The 22058-nt window shown below is 39.3% G+C and overlaps 1 protein-coding gene across 8 annotated transcripts in view; it reads right to left on the reverse strand.

Annotated features, from left to right (window-relative positions):
- ARHGAP12 (Rho GTPase activating protein 12) overlaps positions 1 to 22058 on the reverse strand; it is a 150202-nt gene that overhangs the window by 106789 nt on the left and 21355 nt on the right. For all 8 annotated transcript variants that reach the window (XM_077944983.1, XM_028853289.2, XM_015146730.3 and 5 more), the window contains 2 exon segments: positions 18836 to 18873; positions 16525 to 17279 (listed from right to left, as the gene is read on the reverse strand). In XM_077944983.1, coding sequence (XP_077801109.1) covers positions 16525 to 17208 — 684 coding nt within the window. In that variant the 5' untranslated portion in view covers positions 17209 to 17279; positions 18836 to 18873.

Here is a 22058-nt window from a genome sequence, read left to right on the forward strand (position 1 = left end):
CAGAATACATATAACGTGGGAAGACCTAGAGACCCGCTATCAGAAAAAGAGGATATGACAGACAACTGCTCTTTTGTCTGCCTGGCACCTCTCCTTTACTCTGGGAACAACATGTCTCCCTTATTTGGGGACAAACAGCTACTTCTCTGGGGGAACTGTTTCTCCTCAAATTCCACCTAGGCAGTTTGGGTGGGGTCCAATCATGCTCCTGGCCATAAGCCTAAACATGTCCCAAGGCAAGCCAAGCCAGACTCTTTCTCCGAGATTTTCTCAATTAGAACTAAAGAAAGAAAAAATAGATACTCTAATTTTAAAAACTAAGAATGTGATCCTGGCAGGTGCCAGAACTTGTCTACAGCCACGTAGGAAAATCTCTTTGGAAGAATAACAGAATCATGGAGAGAAAATCAGAGATGAGAGATCGAACAGGTAAAAAGAATCCTGACAGTGAACAAGACCCTACTTCCAATCATTCCTAACGCCCAAATGAATAATCCCCTCCTGGACTTTGGTCTCATGGGCCTGAACATTCCCCTTTGTCTAAGCTAGTCACAGCTGGGTTTCTAGCACTTACAATTAACAGTTCTAATACACAAGGATGAAAGCAGGAAAAAAAAAAAGGTAAATAAATATAAAATATAAGAAAAACTGCATCTAGGAATCATGAGGTAGAATCACAGTTTAGGGAAAAAAGGTTAAGAAAAAGAGAGAGATTAATTTCTTTTAGAAAAGAAAAGGGTCAAAACAGAAATTCTGCAGCTGATTTGGAGAAAAGATGGATGGGAGGTGAACGTAAAAGGACTTTTTTTTTTTTTTTTTGAGACAGAGTATTGCTCTGTTGCCCAGGCTGGAGTGCAATGGTGCAATCTTGGCTCACTGCAACCTCTGCCTCCCGGGTTCAAATGATTCTCCTGCCTCAGCCTTCCTAGTAGCTGGGATTACAGGTGTCCACCACCATGCCTGGCTAATTTTTTTGTACCTCAGTAGAGACGGGGTTTCGCCATTTTGGTCAGGATGGTCTCGAACTCCTGATCTTGAGTATCTGCCCACCTTGGCCTCCCAAAGTGCAGGGATTACAGACGTGAGCCACCACACCCGGCCTAAAAATCAAGTACTATTAATACTAGGTTATACATTCTAGGCAAAGGGATTTAGAAAACCCAGAACCTGGAAGTATTAGCTAGCTAGCCTTCTAAGGCAAAGCCACTGAATATCATCTGTCAACTGTTTCAAGTAATGCTCTGCCAGTCACATAATCATCTAAGTGACCTTACTTCAGTTTCTGTGCAAAAAGGTACAACACAAAACAAATTTTACGGCCGGGTGCGTTGGCTCATGCCTGTAATCCCAGCACTTTGGGAGGCCAAGGCAGGCGGATCACTAGGTCAGGAGATCAAGACCATCCTGGCTAACACGGTGAAACCCCATCTCTACTAAAAATACAAAAAATTAGCCGAGTGTGGTGGTGGGTGCCTGTAGTCCCAGCTACTCAGGAGGCTGAGGCAGGAGAATGGCATGAACCCGGGAAGCAGAGCTTGCACTGAGCCGAGATCGCACCACTGCACTCCAGCCTGGGCGACGGAGCGAGACTCCATCTCAAAAAAAAAAAAAAAAAAACCCAAATTTTACCAATAATTGCAATAAAAAAATAATACAAAGCTCACCTTTGCACTCAAATAAATGATGATCCTACTTTCTACTTTCTAGAAATTTTTTAATAACTTTGAAAGTGTAAAAATCCAGTAACCACTTAAAAATTTTATCTTCTGTGATTAACGAATCTAAGAAGGATTTTGATTTCTTTGATTTTCTTAATCTTTTTTTTTTTTTTTTGGAGACAGGATCTCGCTCTATTGCCTAGGCGGGAGTGCAGTGGCACGATCTCAACTCACTGCAACCTCTGCCTCCTGGGTTCAAGTGATTCTCCCACTTCAGCCTCACAAGTAGCTGGAACTACAGGCATGCCCTTCGCCACACTGACCAGGCTGATCTTGAACTCCTGGCCTGAAGTGATCCGCCCACCTCAGCCTCCCAAAGTGGTGGGACTACAGGCATAAGCCACCATGCCTGGCCAGATTTTTGTATATTTTAATATATATAAACTAAAACAAACAGAAAAAACCATGGGATCTTAAAGAGCCATGAAATTATCATACATACTTGTGCTTAGTCATTCTATTCTCCAACACTGCCTGTATCCACATTACTGTGCAGTGAATAGAACTAATATTGTACCAAGTACCTCTTTTTGTGTCTGGGTACACAAGTCATTTCACAACAGAATTTCATTTAAACCTAATGACAATTCTGAGTTCCATTTCTAGAGGGAAGAAAACTGAGGCTCAGAGAATTAAGTAGCTCACCCAAGGATCAGCAAAGCGGAGGCAGATCCAAAATCTGAAAAGTTAAATCAGTTTCAACCCAAGTTCAGTCCCCACATCGTCCTAAATTTAAAAAAAGTAAAATAAGCAACAATTATAGTAGTGCTCAAAGAGACAAATAATTCCAGCCTACAAATAGGCTGCTTTCTAAGATGACTGGAACTTCAAGAATATTTTACCAAAAACTATTATGTTATAAATACTGAGGATTAGGTTTTCTAATTCACCAAAACTTATTTAAGCCATTATATAGCAGAAATCATAGGTACTAAAAGAAGACTGAGGCCCTAAATCACCTACGATTCCTAATTTTAGACATGCTCTAAGCAATAATTAAATAGGAAGTCTATGGTAAGACTGGACTGGTGACAAAGCAGCATTTCAGAAAATTTTAAGAAAGCTAAATAATGACTCCATGGTTCCAGGAGTGTGGCAAGAGAGGACTTATCAAAAAGATTTATCAGCAGCGAGCTAGGATTTGGATGAAAGGGGACACTATTAACTGGCTATTCAAAGCCAGTTTACACTTGTTTTTAGATTCAGTACCATCTATGTAGAAATAGATTTAGGAAAATCTCTAACCAACATTAAAACAAAAAGGACTTTATACCTAATCCTGAATTAACCAGAAAATCCAATTAACCTTAAAAAAAAATCCCATTCCTCAAGCATTCTTCTTAACTGAAATTCCATTTGTATAATACTTTTTAACATATTCCCTACAGTGAAACTGCACATACAGTATGATTCCTACTTTGTAAATATATGTATATATATTTAACATTTGTATTTTTAAATACAATAAACACCTCTATTAGCAGCCCACACAATTTAGAAAAAAAGACTAAAAGGAAATATTTAAATGGTTTTCAATTAGAACTAAAGCTGAAATCTACAACAAATTCGGGAACTAGTTTTGTGAACCCATTATACTATGATAACAGCACCTTGAAATGTTGGTCGATGAGTTGTTCCATATATAAAATTTTCCAAATTAATATAAGATTAGGCTTCAAATGCCAGAAATGTGTTTATCATCGCAAAGAATAAACTCTCTACGAATGTATATGCCAACATAAAAAGCTAATATATAACAAATGTAAACATTTCTAGATTTATGGTCATCATGATAAAAACTCATTATTGCATTTCTAAAATAATATGATTCTAAGATTTATGGATTTCTGGCCTTCTTCCTAAATATCAGGTTGTCAGTTATCACTTTTCCTTCTGGCATCATGTCAGCCTCATAGAGAAAAATCTTATCATTTCTACTCCCCAGTTTCAGATCATACTTTCTAATGATAGGGACCTGGAAAACTTGGATACTCAAGATTGGTAAGACATACATATTAAAGGAAAATCAATGCGATTATGAGGGGAAAAAAGGACTTCAGCAAAGTGTATGGTTCTTAATAAACCATATAAAAACAACTCATAAAATCAATGAGTTAGGCAAGGTGGCAAGATACAAGATGAACATGAAAATCAACTGTAGAACTTCCTATTTTAGCTCAGACATGTAACAAGCTTGGAAGTCATCACTCTCATTCTAACATCAGACAAAAGCTGAACAAACTGAAAATAATTATTTCTTGGACTCATTACAGAACCAAAGTCACGTGGCAAACCACTACCCCAAAATTTGGAGAGCAAGGCAAATTCAGAGTGATACAGATCTATTTCCCTGGAACTATAAACTGGAAGGAACATTTAAACGGTCATTTCAATGAATTGCTGCTGGAGGCTAAGTGTGGGCTAGGATGAGAATGACTAACTTCTAGGAGTGGCAGTCTTGAAAGAAAGACCTTATACTCTTGTGGGGTTTACTTCCAAAAACAACACCAGCTTCCTATAGTAAAGAGCCAAGATACTTCCATAGCTCTGACAAGGGGAGGGAAAAAATAACTAGTATGAAATAAGCCCAAGTCATTCATCATAACAAAGACTTACTTCCCAGACTTACAAAAACTTAAAAGGGTTTACCAGAGCCTTATCTGACCTGAGGAAAGGGCACCTCCCAGACTCCACATCCCTGGTCTTGCCTAAGGGAAAGGGTAAACTAACAGACACTTGTCAAGTTCTCAGCTCAGTGACACATAAACACTAAAAGGCTGAGATTTAATCCTAACAGAACACTATCCTCTTCCCCACACTTTACCACCACTTCAACAGGCCTCCACAGTACATTAACAGTGAACTGAGGGGCAGGAGGTGGGAGTTGCGGGGGTGCCTACTTGAAGTAGATACTAAGGAAAATCTCTTAGAGACTAAAACACTGATGTCTGATGAATTTAAAGCCTCTGGTACCTACAACTACAGCGAACATTAAAGGCAATCCAGTTTCTACCCAGATTAACCCAAAACACCACTTCAGTTCCTATCACCTGATATATGATGTCTGGCTTTCAACCAAAAATTGCAAGGCATGCCGAAAGGCAAGAAAAAAACAGTATGAAGAAACAAAGCAAGCATCAGAATCAAACTCAGTTGTGGCGCAGATGGAATTATTAGACAAGAAACTGAAAATATCTACTATTAGGCTGGGTACAGTGGCTCACACCTATAATCCCAGCACTTTGGGAGGCCAAGGCGGGCAGATCGCTTGCACCCAGGAGCTTGAGACCAGCCTGGGCAACAAGGTGAAATCCCATCTCTACAAAAAAATACAAAAACTAGCCAAGCTTGAAGGCACAAGCCTGCTTTCCCAGCTACCTGGGAGGCTGAGGTGGGAAAATCGCTTGAACCCAGAAGGTCAAGGCTGCAGTGAGTCATGATCGCACCACTGCACTCCATGCTGGGCAACAGAGCAAAACCTTGTCTCAAATCTACTATTAATATGTTAAGGGCTATAAAGAAAAAATTTAACAACATATAAGAACAAATGAATAATGTAAGCAGAGTTGTCAAATCTAAGAATCAAAAAAAAAAAAAAAACCCAGAAATTAAAACACTGTAACAGAAAAGAAAATGCCTTCGATGGTATGATTAGTAGACCGGACATGGCTGGGGAAAGAATCAGTGAGCTTGCAGATATGCCAAGAGAAACTTCCCAAACTGAAAGCAGGATAAATACTAAAAAACCTACACAAAGGCATATCATACTTGAACTGCGGAAAACCAAAGATGAAGAGAAAACCTTGAAAGAAGCCAGAAGGAAAAAAAACCTTAACTACAGAGGAACAAAGATGTAAGAATTACAGCAAACTTCTCCTGAGAAACCACACATGAGAGTGGGGTGAAACATTTAAAGTGTAGAAAGAAAATAATCACGACTAGCATTCCACATCCAAAAAAATTATGCAAAATAAACATCTTCTTCAACAAATAAAAATGAGGGGTCAGGCCAGGTGTGGTGGCTCACGCATAATCCAGCACTTTGGGAAGCTGAGGTGGGTGGATCACTTGACGTCAGGAGTTCTAGATCAGCCTGGCCAACACTGTGAAACCCCGCCTCTACCAAAAATACAAAAAATCAGCCAAGCCAGGTGGGTGGCACGTGCCAATAATACCAGCTACTCAGGAGGCTGAGGCAGGAGAATCGCTTGAACCCAGGAGGCAGAGGTTGCAGTGAGCTGAGATCGTGCCACTGCATTCCAAACTGGGTGAGAGAGCAAGACTCTGTCTCAAAAAAAATAAAATAAAATAAAATAAAAATAATGAGGGGCCGGGCATGGTGGCTCACACCTATAATCCCAGCACTTTGGGAGGTGGAGGCAGGAGGATTACTTCAGCCAGCAGTTCAAGACCAATCTGGGCCACAAAGTGAGATCCTGCCTCTACCAAAAAAATTAAATAAGAAAAAAAAAATAGCCAGGTGCGGTGGCATACACCTGTAGTACCAGTTACCTGGGGGGCTGTGGTAGGAGGATTGCTTGAGCCCTCAACCAGTAGGTTGAGGCTCCAGTGATATATGATCATGATACTGCACTTCATCTTGGGTGACAGAACAAGATCCTGTCTCAAAAAATTTAAAAATGAGGGAAATCAGTACGACTAGATCTGCCCTGCAAGAAATGTTAATACTGTTAAAATGGCATTACTCCCCAAATGATTTATAGACTTAAGGCAATCTCTATCAGGATCTCAGCTGGTTTCTTTACAGAAACTGACCGACTGATTCCACAATTCATGTGGAATTGCAAAGGACACAGAAGAGACCTAACACTCTTGAAAAAGAACAATAAAGGAGGAGGACTAACACTTTCTAATTTTAAAACTTACTACATAGCAAGAGTAATCAAGACAACCTTTTACATGCATAAGGATAAACAGATCAATGGAACAGAACTGAGAGTACAGAAATAAACCAAGTGTCTATGGCCAAATGATTTTCAACAAAGGGGCCAAACCATTCAATGAGGTAGAGTCTTTTCCACAAAATGCGCTGGGACAACTAGATAGCCACACAGAAAAAAATGAAGTTGGACCCTTGACATCATATACGAAAAGTAACTCAAAATGAATCAGAAACTTAAATGTATGAGCTAAAACTATAAAACAGGAGAAAACATAAGAGTAAATACTTCTAAGGCCTCAGATGTGGCAATAGATTCTTAGATATGACACCAAAAGCACGAGCAACAACAACAAAATTTGGAGTTCATCAAAAGTAAAATCTTTTGTCATTAAAAATACATTATCAAGCCCGGTGCAGTGGTGCACGCCCTGTAGTCCTAGCTACTAAGGAGGCTGAGGTGAGAGGATCACTTGAGCCCAGGAGTTTGAGGCAGCAATGAGCTATGACTGTACCTGTGAGCAACCACTGCACTCCAGCCTGGGCAATCCAATGAGAACTTGCCTCTTGAAAAAAAGGCTATTACCAAGAAAATGAAAAAACAACTACAGAATGGGAGATGTGAGAAAATATTTGCAAATCACACATTTGGTATGTGACTGCTACCTAAATTATATAAAGAATTCTTACAACTCAGCAATAAGGCAAAACAACTTAAAAATGTGCCAAGAATTTGAATAAACATGTCTCCAAGGAAAATATATAAATAGCAAATGAACATATGAAAAGATGCTCAACATTATTAATCATGAGGCAAATGCAAATTAAAACCACAATCAGACACTTCCTACTCACTAGAATAACCATAAGCAAAAAGCCAGATAATAAAAAGTATTGACAAGGATGTGGAAAAACTGGAACCCTAATGCACTGCTGGTGGGAGTGTAAAATGGTACAGCTACCTTGGAAAACACTCTGGCAGTTCCTCAAACAGTTAGACATACATTTACCCCATGACCCAGCAATTCCACTCCTAGGCATCTACTCTACGGAAATAAAAACATGTCCACAGACATCGCCAGGATGGTCTTGATCTCCTGACCTCGTGATCTACCCACCTTGGCCTCCCAAAGCGCTGGGATAACAGGCGTGAGCCACCGAGCCTGGCTCAATTGCATTTTTATAAGCAGTCATACGCTGAATAACATTTTAGTCAATAGTGGACCACATACACAAATGTGGTCCCATAAGATTATAATACTGTATTTTTGCTGTACCTTTTCTATGTTTAGATACACAAATACTTAGCACTGTGTTATAATTGCCTACAGTATTCAGGACAGTCACATGCTGTACAGGTTTGTTAGCCTAGGAGCAATGGGCTACACCATCTACCCTGGGTGTGTAGGAGGATAGACCATCTAGGTTTGTGTAAGTACACTCTATGATGTTCCCACAACAATAAAATTGTGTAACAAAAAACAAAAACACATCCACAGACGTTTATAGCAGAAATATTCATACTAGCCAAAAAAGGTGGCAACAATCAAAACGCTCCAAAAGCGGCATATGGATAAACAATACAATATTATTCCGACACGAAAAGGAATGCAGTACTGATACATGCTACAACATGGCTGAACACTGAAAACATTTAGTTAAGTGCAAGAAAGCAGTCACAACAGATCACGTAAATATGATTCCACTAAAATAAAAGGTCCAGAATTGGAAAATCTATAGAGATAGACAGTAGATTAACGGTTGCTTGGTGCCGGGAACCACAGACGACAGTGGGGTGATAGCTAAAGGGTACAGAAAACTACAAAACTCTAAAGAATGTTATCAAAAACAGTCTAAATAAATGAAGACACAGTCCTTGTCCATGAATTACAAGACTATAGTGTTAAGATGTCAATTGTTTCCAATTTGATCTGTAGATTCAACTCAATTCCAATCAAAATCCCAACAAACTATTTTGTAGATATGGACGAAGTGAAATTTAAACCTTACATGGAAAAGTAAAAGAACAGCCAACACAACACTGAAGTACAACCAAGTAGGAAGACACACATTAGTTACTTTCAACACTTACTATAAAGCTACATTAATCCAGACAGCATGGTATTAACAAAAGAATGACAAAGAGATTAATGGAACAGAATAAAAAGTTCACAGACATACCCACAAAATACAGTCACTTGATCTTTGACAAAGGAATGAAGTCAATTCCATGGAGAAAGAAAAGTCTTTTTCAACAAACGGTGGTGAAACAATTAGATGGACATATGCAAAGAAAATGAACCTAAAGACCTTGCACCTTTCACAAAAAATTAACTAAAAACGGATCACAGGCCTATATTTAAGGTGAAAAACTATAAAAATTCTAGAAGTGAAACAGAAAAATCTAGGTGACTTTTGGTTTGGCAATGAGTTTTTACATACAACAGTAAAAATATGATCCATGAGAGAAATAACTGTTTAGTTTTGTACTTTATTAAAATTGAAAACTTTTGCTCTATAAAATCCTGTATGGTGCTGTAACTGTGGATACCCAATACTGTGCATCTGTCAAAACCCATTTAAGTTTACCACACAAAGAATGAGCCTCAACGTATGCAAATTTTGTTTTTAATGTAGGCATTTGAGGTGGGTCGGGAATTCCAGGACAGAATGCAGACTATGACAAAACAACCTAACTTTATTAAAAATGTATGAAACTGGGCCAGGCTCAGCAACTCAAGCCTGTAATCCCAGCACTTTGAGGCTGAGGAGGGCTGATCACTTGAGGTTAGGAGTTCGACACCAGCCTGGCCAACATGGCAAAACTCCATCTCTACTAAAAATACAAAAAATTAGCTGGGCATGGTGGTGCGCGCCTGTAATCCCAGCTTCTGGGGAACCTAAGGCAGGAGAATCGCTTGAACCTGGGAGGCAGAGACCACAGTGAGTCAAGATTGCACCACTGCACTCCAGCCTGGGTGACAGCAAGAATCAGTCTCAAAAAAAAAAGAAAGAAACTAGTTGGACTCAGTGGTTCATGCCTGTAATCCCAGCACTTTGGGAGACAGAGGCGGGAGGATCACTTGAGATCAGGAATTTGAGACCTGCCTGGCCAACATGATGAAACCCCATCGCTACTAAAAATACAAAAAAATAAGCTGGGAATGGTGGTGGGTGCCTAGTCCCAGCTACTCGGGAGGCTGAGGCAGGAGGATCACTTGAGCCCGGGAGGTGGAAGGTTGCAGTGAGGCGAGATCACATCACTGTACTTGGGTGACAAAGCAAAAACCTGGTCTCAAAAAAAAAAAAAACAAACAAAAGTTTGAAACTACCTCCATAAACCAGGATGAGGGAAAAGGTGCTAATCTCAAAAGCTTTGAAAATGTGTAGAATCTATAAAACTAAAGTTACTATATTCTAGTACTATAAACACTTTATTCTAGTTGATAAAGTCATATTCCACAGAAGTACAAGTTAACAATTCTGATGCTCCAGTATGTGTATACCAGAGGCTCTAGAGAAAAATTCCTTCTTTGCTTCTTCCAGCTTCTGGTGGCTGCTGGCATTCCTTGGCTCGCGGCCACATCATTCCTATCTTGAAGGCCAGCATCCTCAAATCTCTGTTTTTTCTTCACATAGCCTTCTCTGTGTGCAATGCCCTCTACCTCTCTCTTATAAAGACATTTGTGATTACATGGAGGGTTTAGGATAATCTTGTCAAGATCCTTAACTTAATCACAACCGCAAAAATCCCTTTCCCAATTATGGTAACATCACAGGTTCCAGGGATTAAGACCTATTATCTTTGGTAAGTATTATTCAGCCTACCACAATAGCTAAAACAATTTTGAAAAAGAAGAATAAGTGAGAGGAATCAGTTTATCTGATTTCGTGACTTATTATATAACTATGGTAAATAAAACTGCATGGTATTAAAGAGACATATATGAATGAAACAAAATAGAAGACCCAGAAACAGACCCACACAAAGGAGCCCAAATTATTTTTAACGAAGGTAGAAGACAATTTATTGGAGGAAAGGCAGCCTTTTCAACAAGTGGTACTATGATAATTAGAAATCCATAGGCCAAAAAAAATCTTAAGGCTCACACCTTATATAAAAATTAAACTCATGGCCAGGCACAGGCACAGTGACTCAAGCCTATAATCCCAACACACTGGGAGGCTGAGGCAAGAGTATCACTTGAGGCCAGGGGTTCAAGACTAGCCTGGACAACACAGTGAAACTCTCTCTCTACAAAAAAATTATAAACTAGCTGGGCATGGTGGCACGTGCCTGTAGTCCCAACTACTCATGAAGCTGAGAAGATCACTTGAGCTCAGGGGTTCAAGGTTGTAATGAGCTACGATTGTGCCACTGCACTCCAGCCTAGGTGACAGAGTAAGACCCCATCTCAAAAAAAAAAAAAAAAAAAAAAAATTAAACTCAAAATGGATCACAAATTCAAACATAAAATGCAAAACTATAAACTTTAAAAAAAAAAAATAAGAAAGCATTCAGGATCTAAGGCTTCTGTGATAGTTAACCGTATGTGTCAAATGGGCTGGGCCACAGTACCCAGATATTTCCATTATTCTGAAAGTTTCTGTGACAGTGATTTTTTTTTTTTGGATGAAATTAACACTTTTAAATGTGGACTGAGAGTAAAGCAGATTGCTCCCCAGAATGTAGGTGGGTCTCATCCAATCAAATGAAGGCCTGAATAGAACAACAGACTGACCTACCTCAAGCAAGAAGAAATTCTGCCACCAGACAGCCTATCCATTTGAAGTGCATCAGCTCTTCCCTGAGTCTCTAACCTGCCCGTCCACCCTGCAAATTCTGGACTTCATGCATCACTTAACGATGGGGATATTTTCTGAGAAATATAACAGTCAATTTCATCTTTGGGCAAACATCACAGAGTGTTCTTACACAAAATGAGATGGTACAGCCTACTATTCACCTAAGTTAGATGGTACAGCCTATTGCTCCTAGGCTACAAACTTGTATAACATATTATTGTACTGAATAATGTAGGCAACTGGAACAAAATGGTATTTGTGTATCTAAACACAGAAATGAACAGTAAGAATACAGTATTATTACCTTCTGGTACTGTCATCACAGATGCAGTCCATCATTGACTGAAATGTCATTATGTGGTACATGACTGTATACACATACATATACCCTTATCAGTTCTATTTCTCTGGAGAAGCCTAATATAGAGTTCTTATACTTGATATAAAAGCATGATCTATAAAAGGAAAAACTGATGAACTGGACTTCAACAAAGTTAAAACTAGTTCTTAGACTTAACACAAAACCATGATTCCACACAAGGAAAAACCAATAACCAAGACTTAATCAAAGTTAAAAACTTGTGCTCTGCAAAGACACTGTTAAAAGGATGAAAAGGCAAGCTACATGCTGGGAGAAAATATCGGCAAACCATATATTTGGCAAATGGCCAGAATCTAAACTATGTACCAAAAAAAAAAAAAAAAGCTATCAAAATTCCACAGTAAAAAAAAATCCAATTAGAAAATGGGCAAAAGACATGCAGAAACATTTCAATGAAGAGGATTTACCAATGGCAAATAAACACATGAGAACATATTCAACGTCAGTAGCCATTAGAGAAATGTACAACAAAATCAAAATGAGACATCATTACTCACCTATCAGAATGGCTAAAATAAAAAAATAGTGACAACACCAAATGCTGGTGAGCACACAGAGGAACCGGATACTCATACATTGCTGGTGGGAATTTAAAATGATACAGTCACTCTGTAAAAACACTTGGATTATTTCCTAAAAACTAACCATGCAACTACTTTATGAACAGCAATTATACTTGTGGGCATTTACCCCCAAAGAAATGAAAAGTTATATACACATAAAAACCTGTACAGAAACGTTTATAGCAGTTTTGTTTGCAACAGCCAAAAACTGGAAACAACCTAGACATTCTTTTATGGATAAATGGTTAAATAAACTATGCTACATTCATAGCATAGAACACTACTCAGCAACAAAAAGAACAAACTACTGATAACACACAGCAGCCTGGACAAATCTACAGAGTTATGCTGAATGAAAGGCCAATCTCCAAAGGTATGGATTCCATTTATATAAAATTCTTCAAATGACAAAATTATAGCAATGGAAAACAGATGAGTGGTGATCAGGGTTAAGGAGAGTTAAGGTGGGAGGGAATTGGTTATGGTTATAAAAGGGCAACATACGGGATTCCTGTGGTGATGGAAATGCTCAGCATATTAACTGTACCAACATGAAACCCCTGATCGTGACATTACAGTATAGTTTTGCCAGATGTTACCATTAAAAGTAACCGGATAGAGGGTACAAGAGACCTGTCCAAATTATTATTATTTTGAGACAGGGTCTCACTCTGTTGCCCAAGCTGGAGTGCAACAGTGCAATCTCAGGTCACTGCAACCTCTGCCTCCTGGGCTCCAATGATCCTCCCACCTAAGCCTCCCAAGTAGCCAGGACTACAGGCACATGCCACCACACCCAATTAATTTTTGTATTTTTTGTGGAGACGGTTTTGCCATGTTTCCCAATTTAGTTTCAAACTCCTGGGCCCAGGTGATCCTCCCACCTCGGCCTCTCAAAAGTGCTGGGATTACAAGCATGTGCCACCATGCCCGGCCTCCAAATTATTTCTTACAACTGCTTATGAATCTACAATTATCTCAAAATGAAAAGTTTAATTAAAGAAGACTGATCAGTAGTGATATAAGTCAGAAAAATGAAAACCTCCTAAGAAAGACATAGGAGCTGAGGGTGTGGATACTGACAGGGAAGGGGCTCGAGACTGGTTACAGAGTGTATACATAAGTAAAAATTCATCAAGTCATACACTTAAATTAGTAATATTTACACCCTTGCTGTGCCTGAATAAAAAATTATTTAAATTTGGCATCTGATTATTAATCTTGTTGGCTGTGATAATTGTATTAATTATGTATAAAATTTTGTGGTGTTTTTTGGTTTTTGTTTTTTAGAGATGAGGTCTCACTATATCACTCAGGCTGGTCCCAAACTCCTGGCCTCAAGTGATCCTCCCACCTCAGCCTCCTGAATAGCTGGAACTACAGGCACACACTAAAATTCTTTTAACCACCTTGTAAATGTATCAACAATGAAACCATGAGTATCTTTAGCAGAAACAGTTTGGGTGGTGTGGTGGAGCCAGAAACCACACTGGAAAGGTTACCAAGTGAGTGGGAAATGAGGAAGTGCAGAAAAGCAAATACATATCAGTCTTTCTGGGGGTCGCCAATAAAGGTAAAGGAAGATAAAAGATGCTCTGAGGGGAAGGTGGAGTTGAAGAAGAGCTTTACTAAGATGAGAAAAACATGAGCAAATGTAAATGCTGAAAACAGTTGACAAACAACAAGTTTAAAACCATATGAGCACAATACTATAATCTTTGGCATAAGGTGTGTGAAATGTGGGAAGAGTGAATATGAAGAGAATGCTCTTTGACTGCACAGGAAACACTTGTATTGTACTGGGGGAAAAAAGGACTACTGATACAAGTGTATTTATAGATCTGATGGTGGAAATAATAACAGAAGTAACAACAATAATAATAGCAGCTATATTTTATGGCATACTTATAGTCAGTCTCCAAGGAGGCTCCTCAATGATCCTCAAATCCTGATATGCACACCCCTGTACAGTCTCCTCCCACACAGAACAGGGCTGAACTGCACAATCAATAGGATATGACAGTGAGCAATTTCAAAGATGAGGACTAAAGGACAGTGCAGTGTCTACCACGTTCTCTCTGCTCCATCTGAAGAAAACTAGAAACAACACACAAGCAGTTATGAAGAGGCCCAACCAGTCCCACATGAGTGAGCCATCTTCAGAAGCAGCCCCTCCAGCCCCAACCTCAGGAGACACCCCTAGCCTTCAGAATCACCCAATTAAGCTGCTTCTGATTTAGTGACTCACAGGAGCCAAGTGGTAATGTTTACTATTTTAAGCCACTTGAATTGGGGGTAGTTTATTAAACATCAATAGATACATAATGCATGTATTATGTGCCTCAAGAACACTGTGACTCCCATTTTTAAATGAAGAAACTAAAACACAGAGAGGTTCAGTAATTTTCCCCAATTATCACACAGCTGGCAAGTGATATAGAACCAGATTCCAATCTAAAGCCAGTACTATGAACCACGTGCTCCCCAAAGCTGAAGTAGTTTCCATCCCATGGCTTTATTTGCTGTAAAGTGGAAGGCAAGGTTATCTTCTCATGAAAGCAGGGGAAAGTAAGTGAATCAGAGAACTAAGGAAAATGGAGAAGGTCTGAAACAGCTGCCATGGAGAGTTAGGAAGAGGGCTGACTGGAGAAATCTAATAGGATTTCCAAACAGTGTTAAGGCCCCAAGAGAGGTTAGGAGCCATGGAACTCCAGGGCAGTGAACTTAAGATAACTGTAATGAAAAAAACATAGGATTGCATGTGTACATAAATACAAAATGTAATCTGAAGTGTGAAATTGTGGTGATGGCTGGATGGAATCCTGCGTCTTTCCTAACGCCCATTAGTTCCGTGAGGAGCTATATATAGAAAAATTCCAGGAAAGACTATATATTCTATGTCAGAGTATCACATAAAGACTGAACAAAAACTTACTAAGACACACGATGATAAACTGACAGAGCTACTTCACGTAGCTTCCTTGATCTCCAACACTAGAAGTTTTTCTAGAGTCTTCCCTTTTTCCTATTTCCACTCCAAAATGTCACAAGAAAAATTACAACCTACAGAAAGAATATACTTCCATAACGATCAGACCACACCTAAGGGCACACCTCACAATTATTCACAGACTTGATGAATAATCTTACAACAGAACTTCAGGCCAAAAACTCATTAATTTTTAAATTTACTTAAAGTTACACTTTCCAAAATATATTCAAGTTTCAATTTCATGTACGTACTTTTAAAATGTCTTCACTCGAGAAACAAAATGACATAGATCTAATCTCAAAAGAAAGGTTTAAAAAGAAAAACAAAAAGCCAGGTACAGTGGCACACACCTGTAATCCCAGCTCTCTGGGAGTCCAAGACAGAAGGATCACTTGAGCCAGGAAGTGACCAGGTTGGGCAACATAGTGTGACCCTGTCTCTAAAAAAAAAATTTTTTTTTAATTAGCTGGGTGTGGCAGCACACACCTGTAGTGCCAGCTACTGGGGAAGCTGAGGTGAGAAGATCGCTTGAGCCCAGGAGGTCGAGGCTGCAGTGACCCATGACTGTTCCACTGCATTACAGCCTGGGCGACAGAGCAAGACCTTGTCTTTAAGAAAAAAAAAAAAAAAAAAAACGAACCAGGAACACAGAAAAATTTTTCCAGGCTAATATTCAGTGAAATCAACTGTGGATACTTAGACACTTAAGACAAAAGTGAGCAGTTAATATTCCAATGACATCTTTCCTCAGATAACCAATTATTACCTGAAGACTTCTTGGAAACAAGTCAAAATGGGTACAGGTAGAAAACAGTAAAAATTTTTTCTATTAGAAGAAATATCATCACTGAGTAAATTAAGTAAATTCCCTCTGCCTTATACATAATCAATAGAGAAAAGGGAAAAAGAAGTTTCCACACTTAAAGTAGATCTAGTCCTGTTATGGTATAAGAATAATTATGAAAACCAAAAAGTGACCCTTTATGAACTCCACAAGTTATTTCACATATTTTCTAGATCTTTAAATCAGGATAGAACCCATGTACTCTGAAAATACAAAGCAAAACAAGTCTTAACTCTTATAAATATTTCAATTAAAAGAAAAACTATAATATTTTCACTAGGGTGGTACAAGTGTTTCCTCATTCTATTTTTAATCTTACCCTTATCTGTTCAGTGGAGCTGCTGCTAAGTTCATCACCAGATTCAGAATCCTGATGTATTCTTTCAGAGCCTTCTCCTGCGGAATCACAAGATTGTTCCTGGGAGAAGCTAGTTTTCTCTACATCCAAGAACTCTGGACCGGGAAAATGACCAAATAAGCGTGTCCTATTCTGGCTGGAAACTTTAGGAGAATGTGAGTCATTGTTAAACTTTCCGTTATTATGGGTCAGGTCCAGGCTTAGGTTGACAGTATGACCTGGATTATAACTGGGTCCAAAATTCTGATTGGCATCACGAGTAAGACCTGTTCCTTGAACAGACGACGACGGCTTTCCGAAACTTGAAAGCTCAGGCAATTTGTTCACATTTTCTGTTGATCTCTGAAGATGCAAACTCTGCATTATTTTCGTGGAGTTATTTGGTAGACCAGCTACCTGCTTAACAGGTGGCATTAGAGCTTTGCGCGTGACCTCTTTCACATACTGGGCTGGCACATAAAACGCTTTGGAGTTTTCATCCGGCTTGACTTGCCACCAGTCATCATTGGTCTTTTTCACCAAGATGTACCGCTCCCCTTGTTTTATCACAATCTTTCTATCCTTTGCTTCATATTCATAATCATATTCCACCTCAATATACACTTGTCCTGGAATAATCTTCCCACTTCTGTCAGCCATTTTCATTCAATAATATTCACCTCTCAAAAAGGATGTTATACCACATTATGGCTTTATGACTTGTTGGATGAATATAGCTGTTTTATTTAAATGGAGGAAGAGAATGAAGAAAAAAGTTAATGCAATCTGGATTTGGTACTTACTCACAAGCATCATACAGTATAGGCCATTTAAAGAACATTACTTCAAATCTCAAACCCCAAAAAGCAAACATGTGACTAATATCATATGCACTGCCACATTAAAAACACTTTCATTCTAACTGTAATCTACATTTTTCAGTCACTTATGACCAAAACAAAAGCCAATAACTGGAACAGTAAATATACACTAATTAGGCAGACACAAGAGTTGAGAAAAACTTTCCTTCCTTTCATGACTCCCTCAAACCTCCTTCACCTTCTTAGAAAAGTTCACTAATAACAACTAATATGCATTTACTTTCATTTCTATACCAATTCCAAAATATTTTAGTACCTCCTAGAACACAGCATTATGGGTTTAAATGATCACTGCATCCTCATATCACTACAGCATGAGCCAGTTCCCACCTGTTGGGGATGAATTGTGTTCCCCCAAAAGATAGTTCAAGTTCTAACCCCAGGATCTGTGACTTTATTTGTAAAGAGGGTCTTTGCAGATGTAACCAAGTTAAGACAAGGTCATACTTGATTAGGGTGGGCCCCAAAATCCAATGACTGGTGCCTTTATAAGGAGAGGGAGATTAAGGGCACAGTGGTTTACACCTGTAATCCCAACACTTTGGGAGGCTGAGGCAGGTGGACGGCTTGAGCCCAGGAGTTTGAGACCAGCCTGGCCAACATGGCGAAACCCTGCCTCTACATGAATTACAAAAATTAGCTGGGTGTGATGTCATGCACCTATAGTCCCAGCTACTTGGGAAGCCGAGGTGGAAGGATCTCCTGGGCCCAGGAGTTTGAGGTTGTGGTGGGCCAAGATCCCGCCACTGCACTCCAACCTGGGTGACAGAGTGAGACTTTGTCTCAAAATAAAAAAGAAAAAAAGGAGAAGGAGATTTACAGAGAGAAAAGCTACAGAGGGAGAAGACCATCTGAAGAGAAAGGCAGAAACTGGAGTGGAGTGAAGCAGCTAAAAGCCAAGGAACACCAAGGACTGCTGGCAACCAGCAGCAGCCAGGCAGGGGTGAGGAAAGCAGGATTCTCCCCCCGAGCCTTCCGAGGGAGCATGGCCCTGCCAAAACTGATTTTGGACTTCTAGCCTCTAGACCAGTGAGAGAATAAAAATACATGTCTGCTGTTTAAGCACCCCAGTTTGTAGTATTTGTTACAGCAGCCCTAGGAAACTAATACATTCAACCCAATGCTCAAGGATCCTAAGGCAAACTGAGATTTACCAAAAATGTGTAAACCCAAGGTTCCATAACAATCTACTAATTTTCTATAGCGAACAAGTACTGAGCATATTATTGTACACTACAGGTGTAGTAACCATCATTCTCCTGAGGATAACAATCTTCTCTATGACGAAAAGCCTATAAGGCCAGGTGGTCAGTCAGTCACTGATACAATTGTAGTAACTGAAATTTACTTTCTAGACAAACTACTTGACTAATAAATTTAATACAATACAGTTTTAAAAACTAAAAAATTACCTTAGAACAAGGAGATGTACACCAGTATCAATTTAAATCTGTAAAAAAAAAAAAAAAAAAAAAAGTTCATTAACTCAAACCAAGATCGCTGAAGTAAGACTAAGAATATAATGCTGCTTACATTTTTAAAAGCAAAACTTTTTTTATAACAGCCATAAGGAACCAGGAAAGTTTTATACATCAAGATTGTGGTCAGCACCACCCTCCAAACACATGCAAACACAACCACCAACAGCCACTGAGGTTGGCTTTACCACTGCCCTCTCCCACTGTACTTCCATACTGTCTCAATTTCATTTTTTCCCTTATTTTTCATTCTGACAAGCATCTTTCTAAACTTCTGATCATATAAGAAACAACTCTTCTACTATAAAACTGTTAAGATGAAAGAACTGTTTTTCAAGTGTATGTATTGAATGGGTAAAGAGAATAAAAACATATGGTAAAAGTTATTAGGTGTCCTAACACATTTGTCCCCTGATTACTTTCTAATTATTTTATTTTTTTATCTTAATTAATTTATTTTTTGAGACAAGAGTCTCTGTTACACAGGCTGGAGTGCAGTGGCACGATCTTGGCTCACTGCAGGCTCCGCCTCCCGGGTTCGAGCAATTCTTCTGCCTCAACCTCCCAAGTAGCTGGGATTACAGGTATGAGCCACCATGCCTAGCTAATTTTTGCATTTTTATGAGAGATGGGGTTTCACCATGTTGGCCAGGCTGGTCTCAAACTCCAGGTGATCGGCCTGCCTCAGCCTCCCAAAGTGCTGGGATTATAGGCATGAGCCACCGCACCCAGCTATTTATTTTTGAGACACAATCTCACCCTGTCACAGAGGCTGGAGTGCAGCCGTACAATCGTGGGTCACTGCAACCCCCACCTCCTGGGCTCAAGTAATTTTCCCACCTCAGCCTCCTGAGTATCGGAACTGCAGTTGCACACCACCACACCCTACTAATTTTTGTATTTTTTTAAAGATGAGGTTCCACCATGTTGCCCAGGTTGGTCTTAAACTCCTGGGCTCATGTGATCCACCCACCTCTGCCTCTCAAAGTACTGGGATTACAGGCGCGACCACACCCAGCCTACTTACTAATATTAAATAGGGTAAAATACCTTAACAATGGAGAGATGTGGTGGCACAAGCTTAACCAAATGATCAAACAGCACTAATGCGAGCTGACAAGATATGCCTCCTATGTGATGCAATAAAACATATACAATGCCACCTACATTATATTCTTGTCAAAAGCATGTTTCACCTTAAGCAATTACTAGAAAACAATCAAACAAATCCAGAATGTCAGACATTCTATTAGACAACAGACCTGAGCTCTTTGAAAAAGTACTATCAATGGAGGGGGATTCTTCCAGATTAAAAAAGACTATTGATACATAATAACCAAATCTACTTGGTGGTCCAATAAACACCTCAAACTTATCACATCCAAAATGAATTCCCATCTCTACCCTACCTGAGCTATGCCAAATATGCTCACCCCATGGTATCTCCCATCACAGTAAACAGGAATTCTGACCTTTCAGATGCTCAGTTGTTACTGTCATGCATTACCAGAACACTAGTCACTATGTGCTTTGATCCTTTACCTATACAAAATTTTCACAACTTTTCAAAATTTTACACTGAACTGCTTATCCTTAGGTGATTTTTTCCCAGGAAAGTAATAAAATAACTTAAGAAATATCTTTGAAGATGCAGAGATGAGTGAGGGAATAGGCAGCTACTTTTCAAAAGGTTACAGCAGCTCGTACATACTATAGTTAGACATTTATCCGTAAGAATGGAGAAAAGAAGGATGAAGAATAACAAGTGAGCTGTATGGTTTCACACTAGTGGGAGAGGAACTGTGGGGCTGGGGAACAATGGGTTAAAGGTTAGTCCACATTCAATCTCTTTCACTGCCAGGCTTTATGACTATCCCTTCCCCAGTGACTACAAAGGTAAGTATGAAGGAGGAGTTAGGGAGAAAGATAAGGAAGTCAGTTTCACTGTGTTCAACATGAGACATCCAATCCAGAGTTTTAGTTAAAGGTAATGAGAAGTAGGAGGGCAAAAGAGATGGAGAAGTGGTCAAAAGGTATCTCTACAGAAAAGGTGGTTAGATACCAAGGCAAGTAAAACGAGCAAGAATGGACACAATGGGATAAAAAGTAAGAGCTGAGATAGATTTCTAGTCAATACTGGGGTGAAGGGTGGGGAAACAGGTTGGGAAGCTCCAAGAGAAACTATTAAAATTATAAACATGCAGAAAGCCACATAGCAGGAACTACATGTTACAATCCAAGGTATAGGAAAAGCCACATAAAAATGAAAGAAAAAAACTTATTATAAATTATTGATTCAGAAAGAATGAAAATATTAACCCCTTGTTAGACGTATAGTTTACAAATATTTTCTCCCATTATATAGGTCGTCTCTTCATTCTGTTGACTGTTTCCCTTGCCACACAGAAGCATCTCCGTTTGATGTAATCCCATGTGTCAGCATACACTGAGCTCCACAGAAACAACACCAGGGCAAGTGTGAGCCAGAGAGGCACTGAGCAGCTCTATGCCTTGCTGAGGAAAAATAACTGAATATGGGCAAAAATCCAAAGAAGTCAAGAGACAAAATGTCATCATACACATTCTTTGTGCAAACTTGCCAGGAGGAGCACAAGCAGCAGCACCCAGATGCTTCAGTCAGCGTCTAAGGGTCTTCTAAGAAGTGCTCAAAGAGGTGGAAAACCATGTTTGCTCAAGAGAAGCGAAAATGTGAAGACAGGGAAAGACAAACCTGGCCCATTATGAAAGAGAAATGAAAACCTACATCCCTCCTAAAGGGAAAACAAAATAGAAGTTCAAGGATCCCAATACACCCAAGGGGCCTACTTTGTTTGGTCTTTTTCTTGTTCCTTTCTGAGTATGGGCCAAAAATCAAAGGTAAACATCCTGGCCTATCCACTGGATATATTGCAAAGAAACTGGGAGAGATGCAGATGACATTGCTGCAGAGGACAAGCAACCTTACGGAAAGATGGTTGTGAAGCTGAAGGAGAAATACAAGAAGGATATTGCTGCATACCAAGCTAAAGGAAAGCCTGATGCGAAAAGAAACAGGAGTCATCAAGGCTGGAATAAAAAAGCAAGAAAAAGAACGAAGATGAGGAAAATGAAGAGAATGAGGAAGAGCAGGAAAATAAAGATAAACATGATGATGACA

This window comes from Macaca mulatta, chromosome 9 (genome assembly GCF_049350105.2).
Source record: "Macaca mulatta isolate MMU2019108-1 chromosome 9, T2T-MMU8v2.0, whole genome shotgun sequence".
NCBI classification, from domain to species: domain Eukaryota; kingdom Metazoa; phylum Chordata; class Mammalia; order Primates; family Cercopithecidae; genus Macaca; species Macaca mulatta.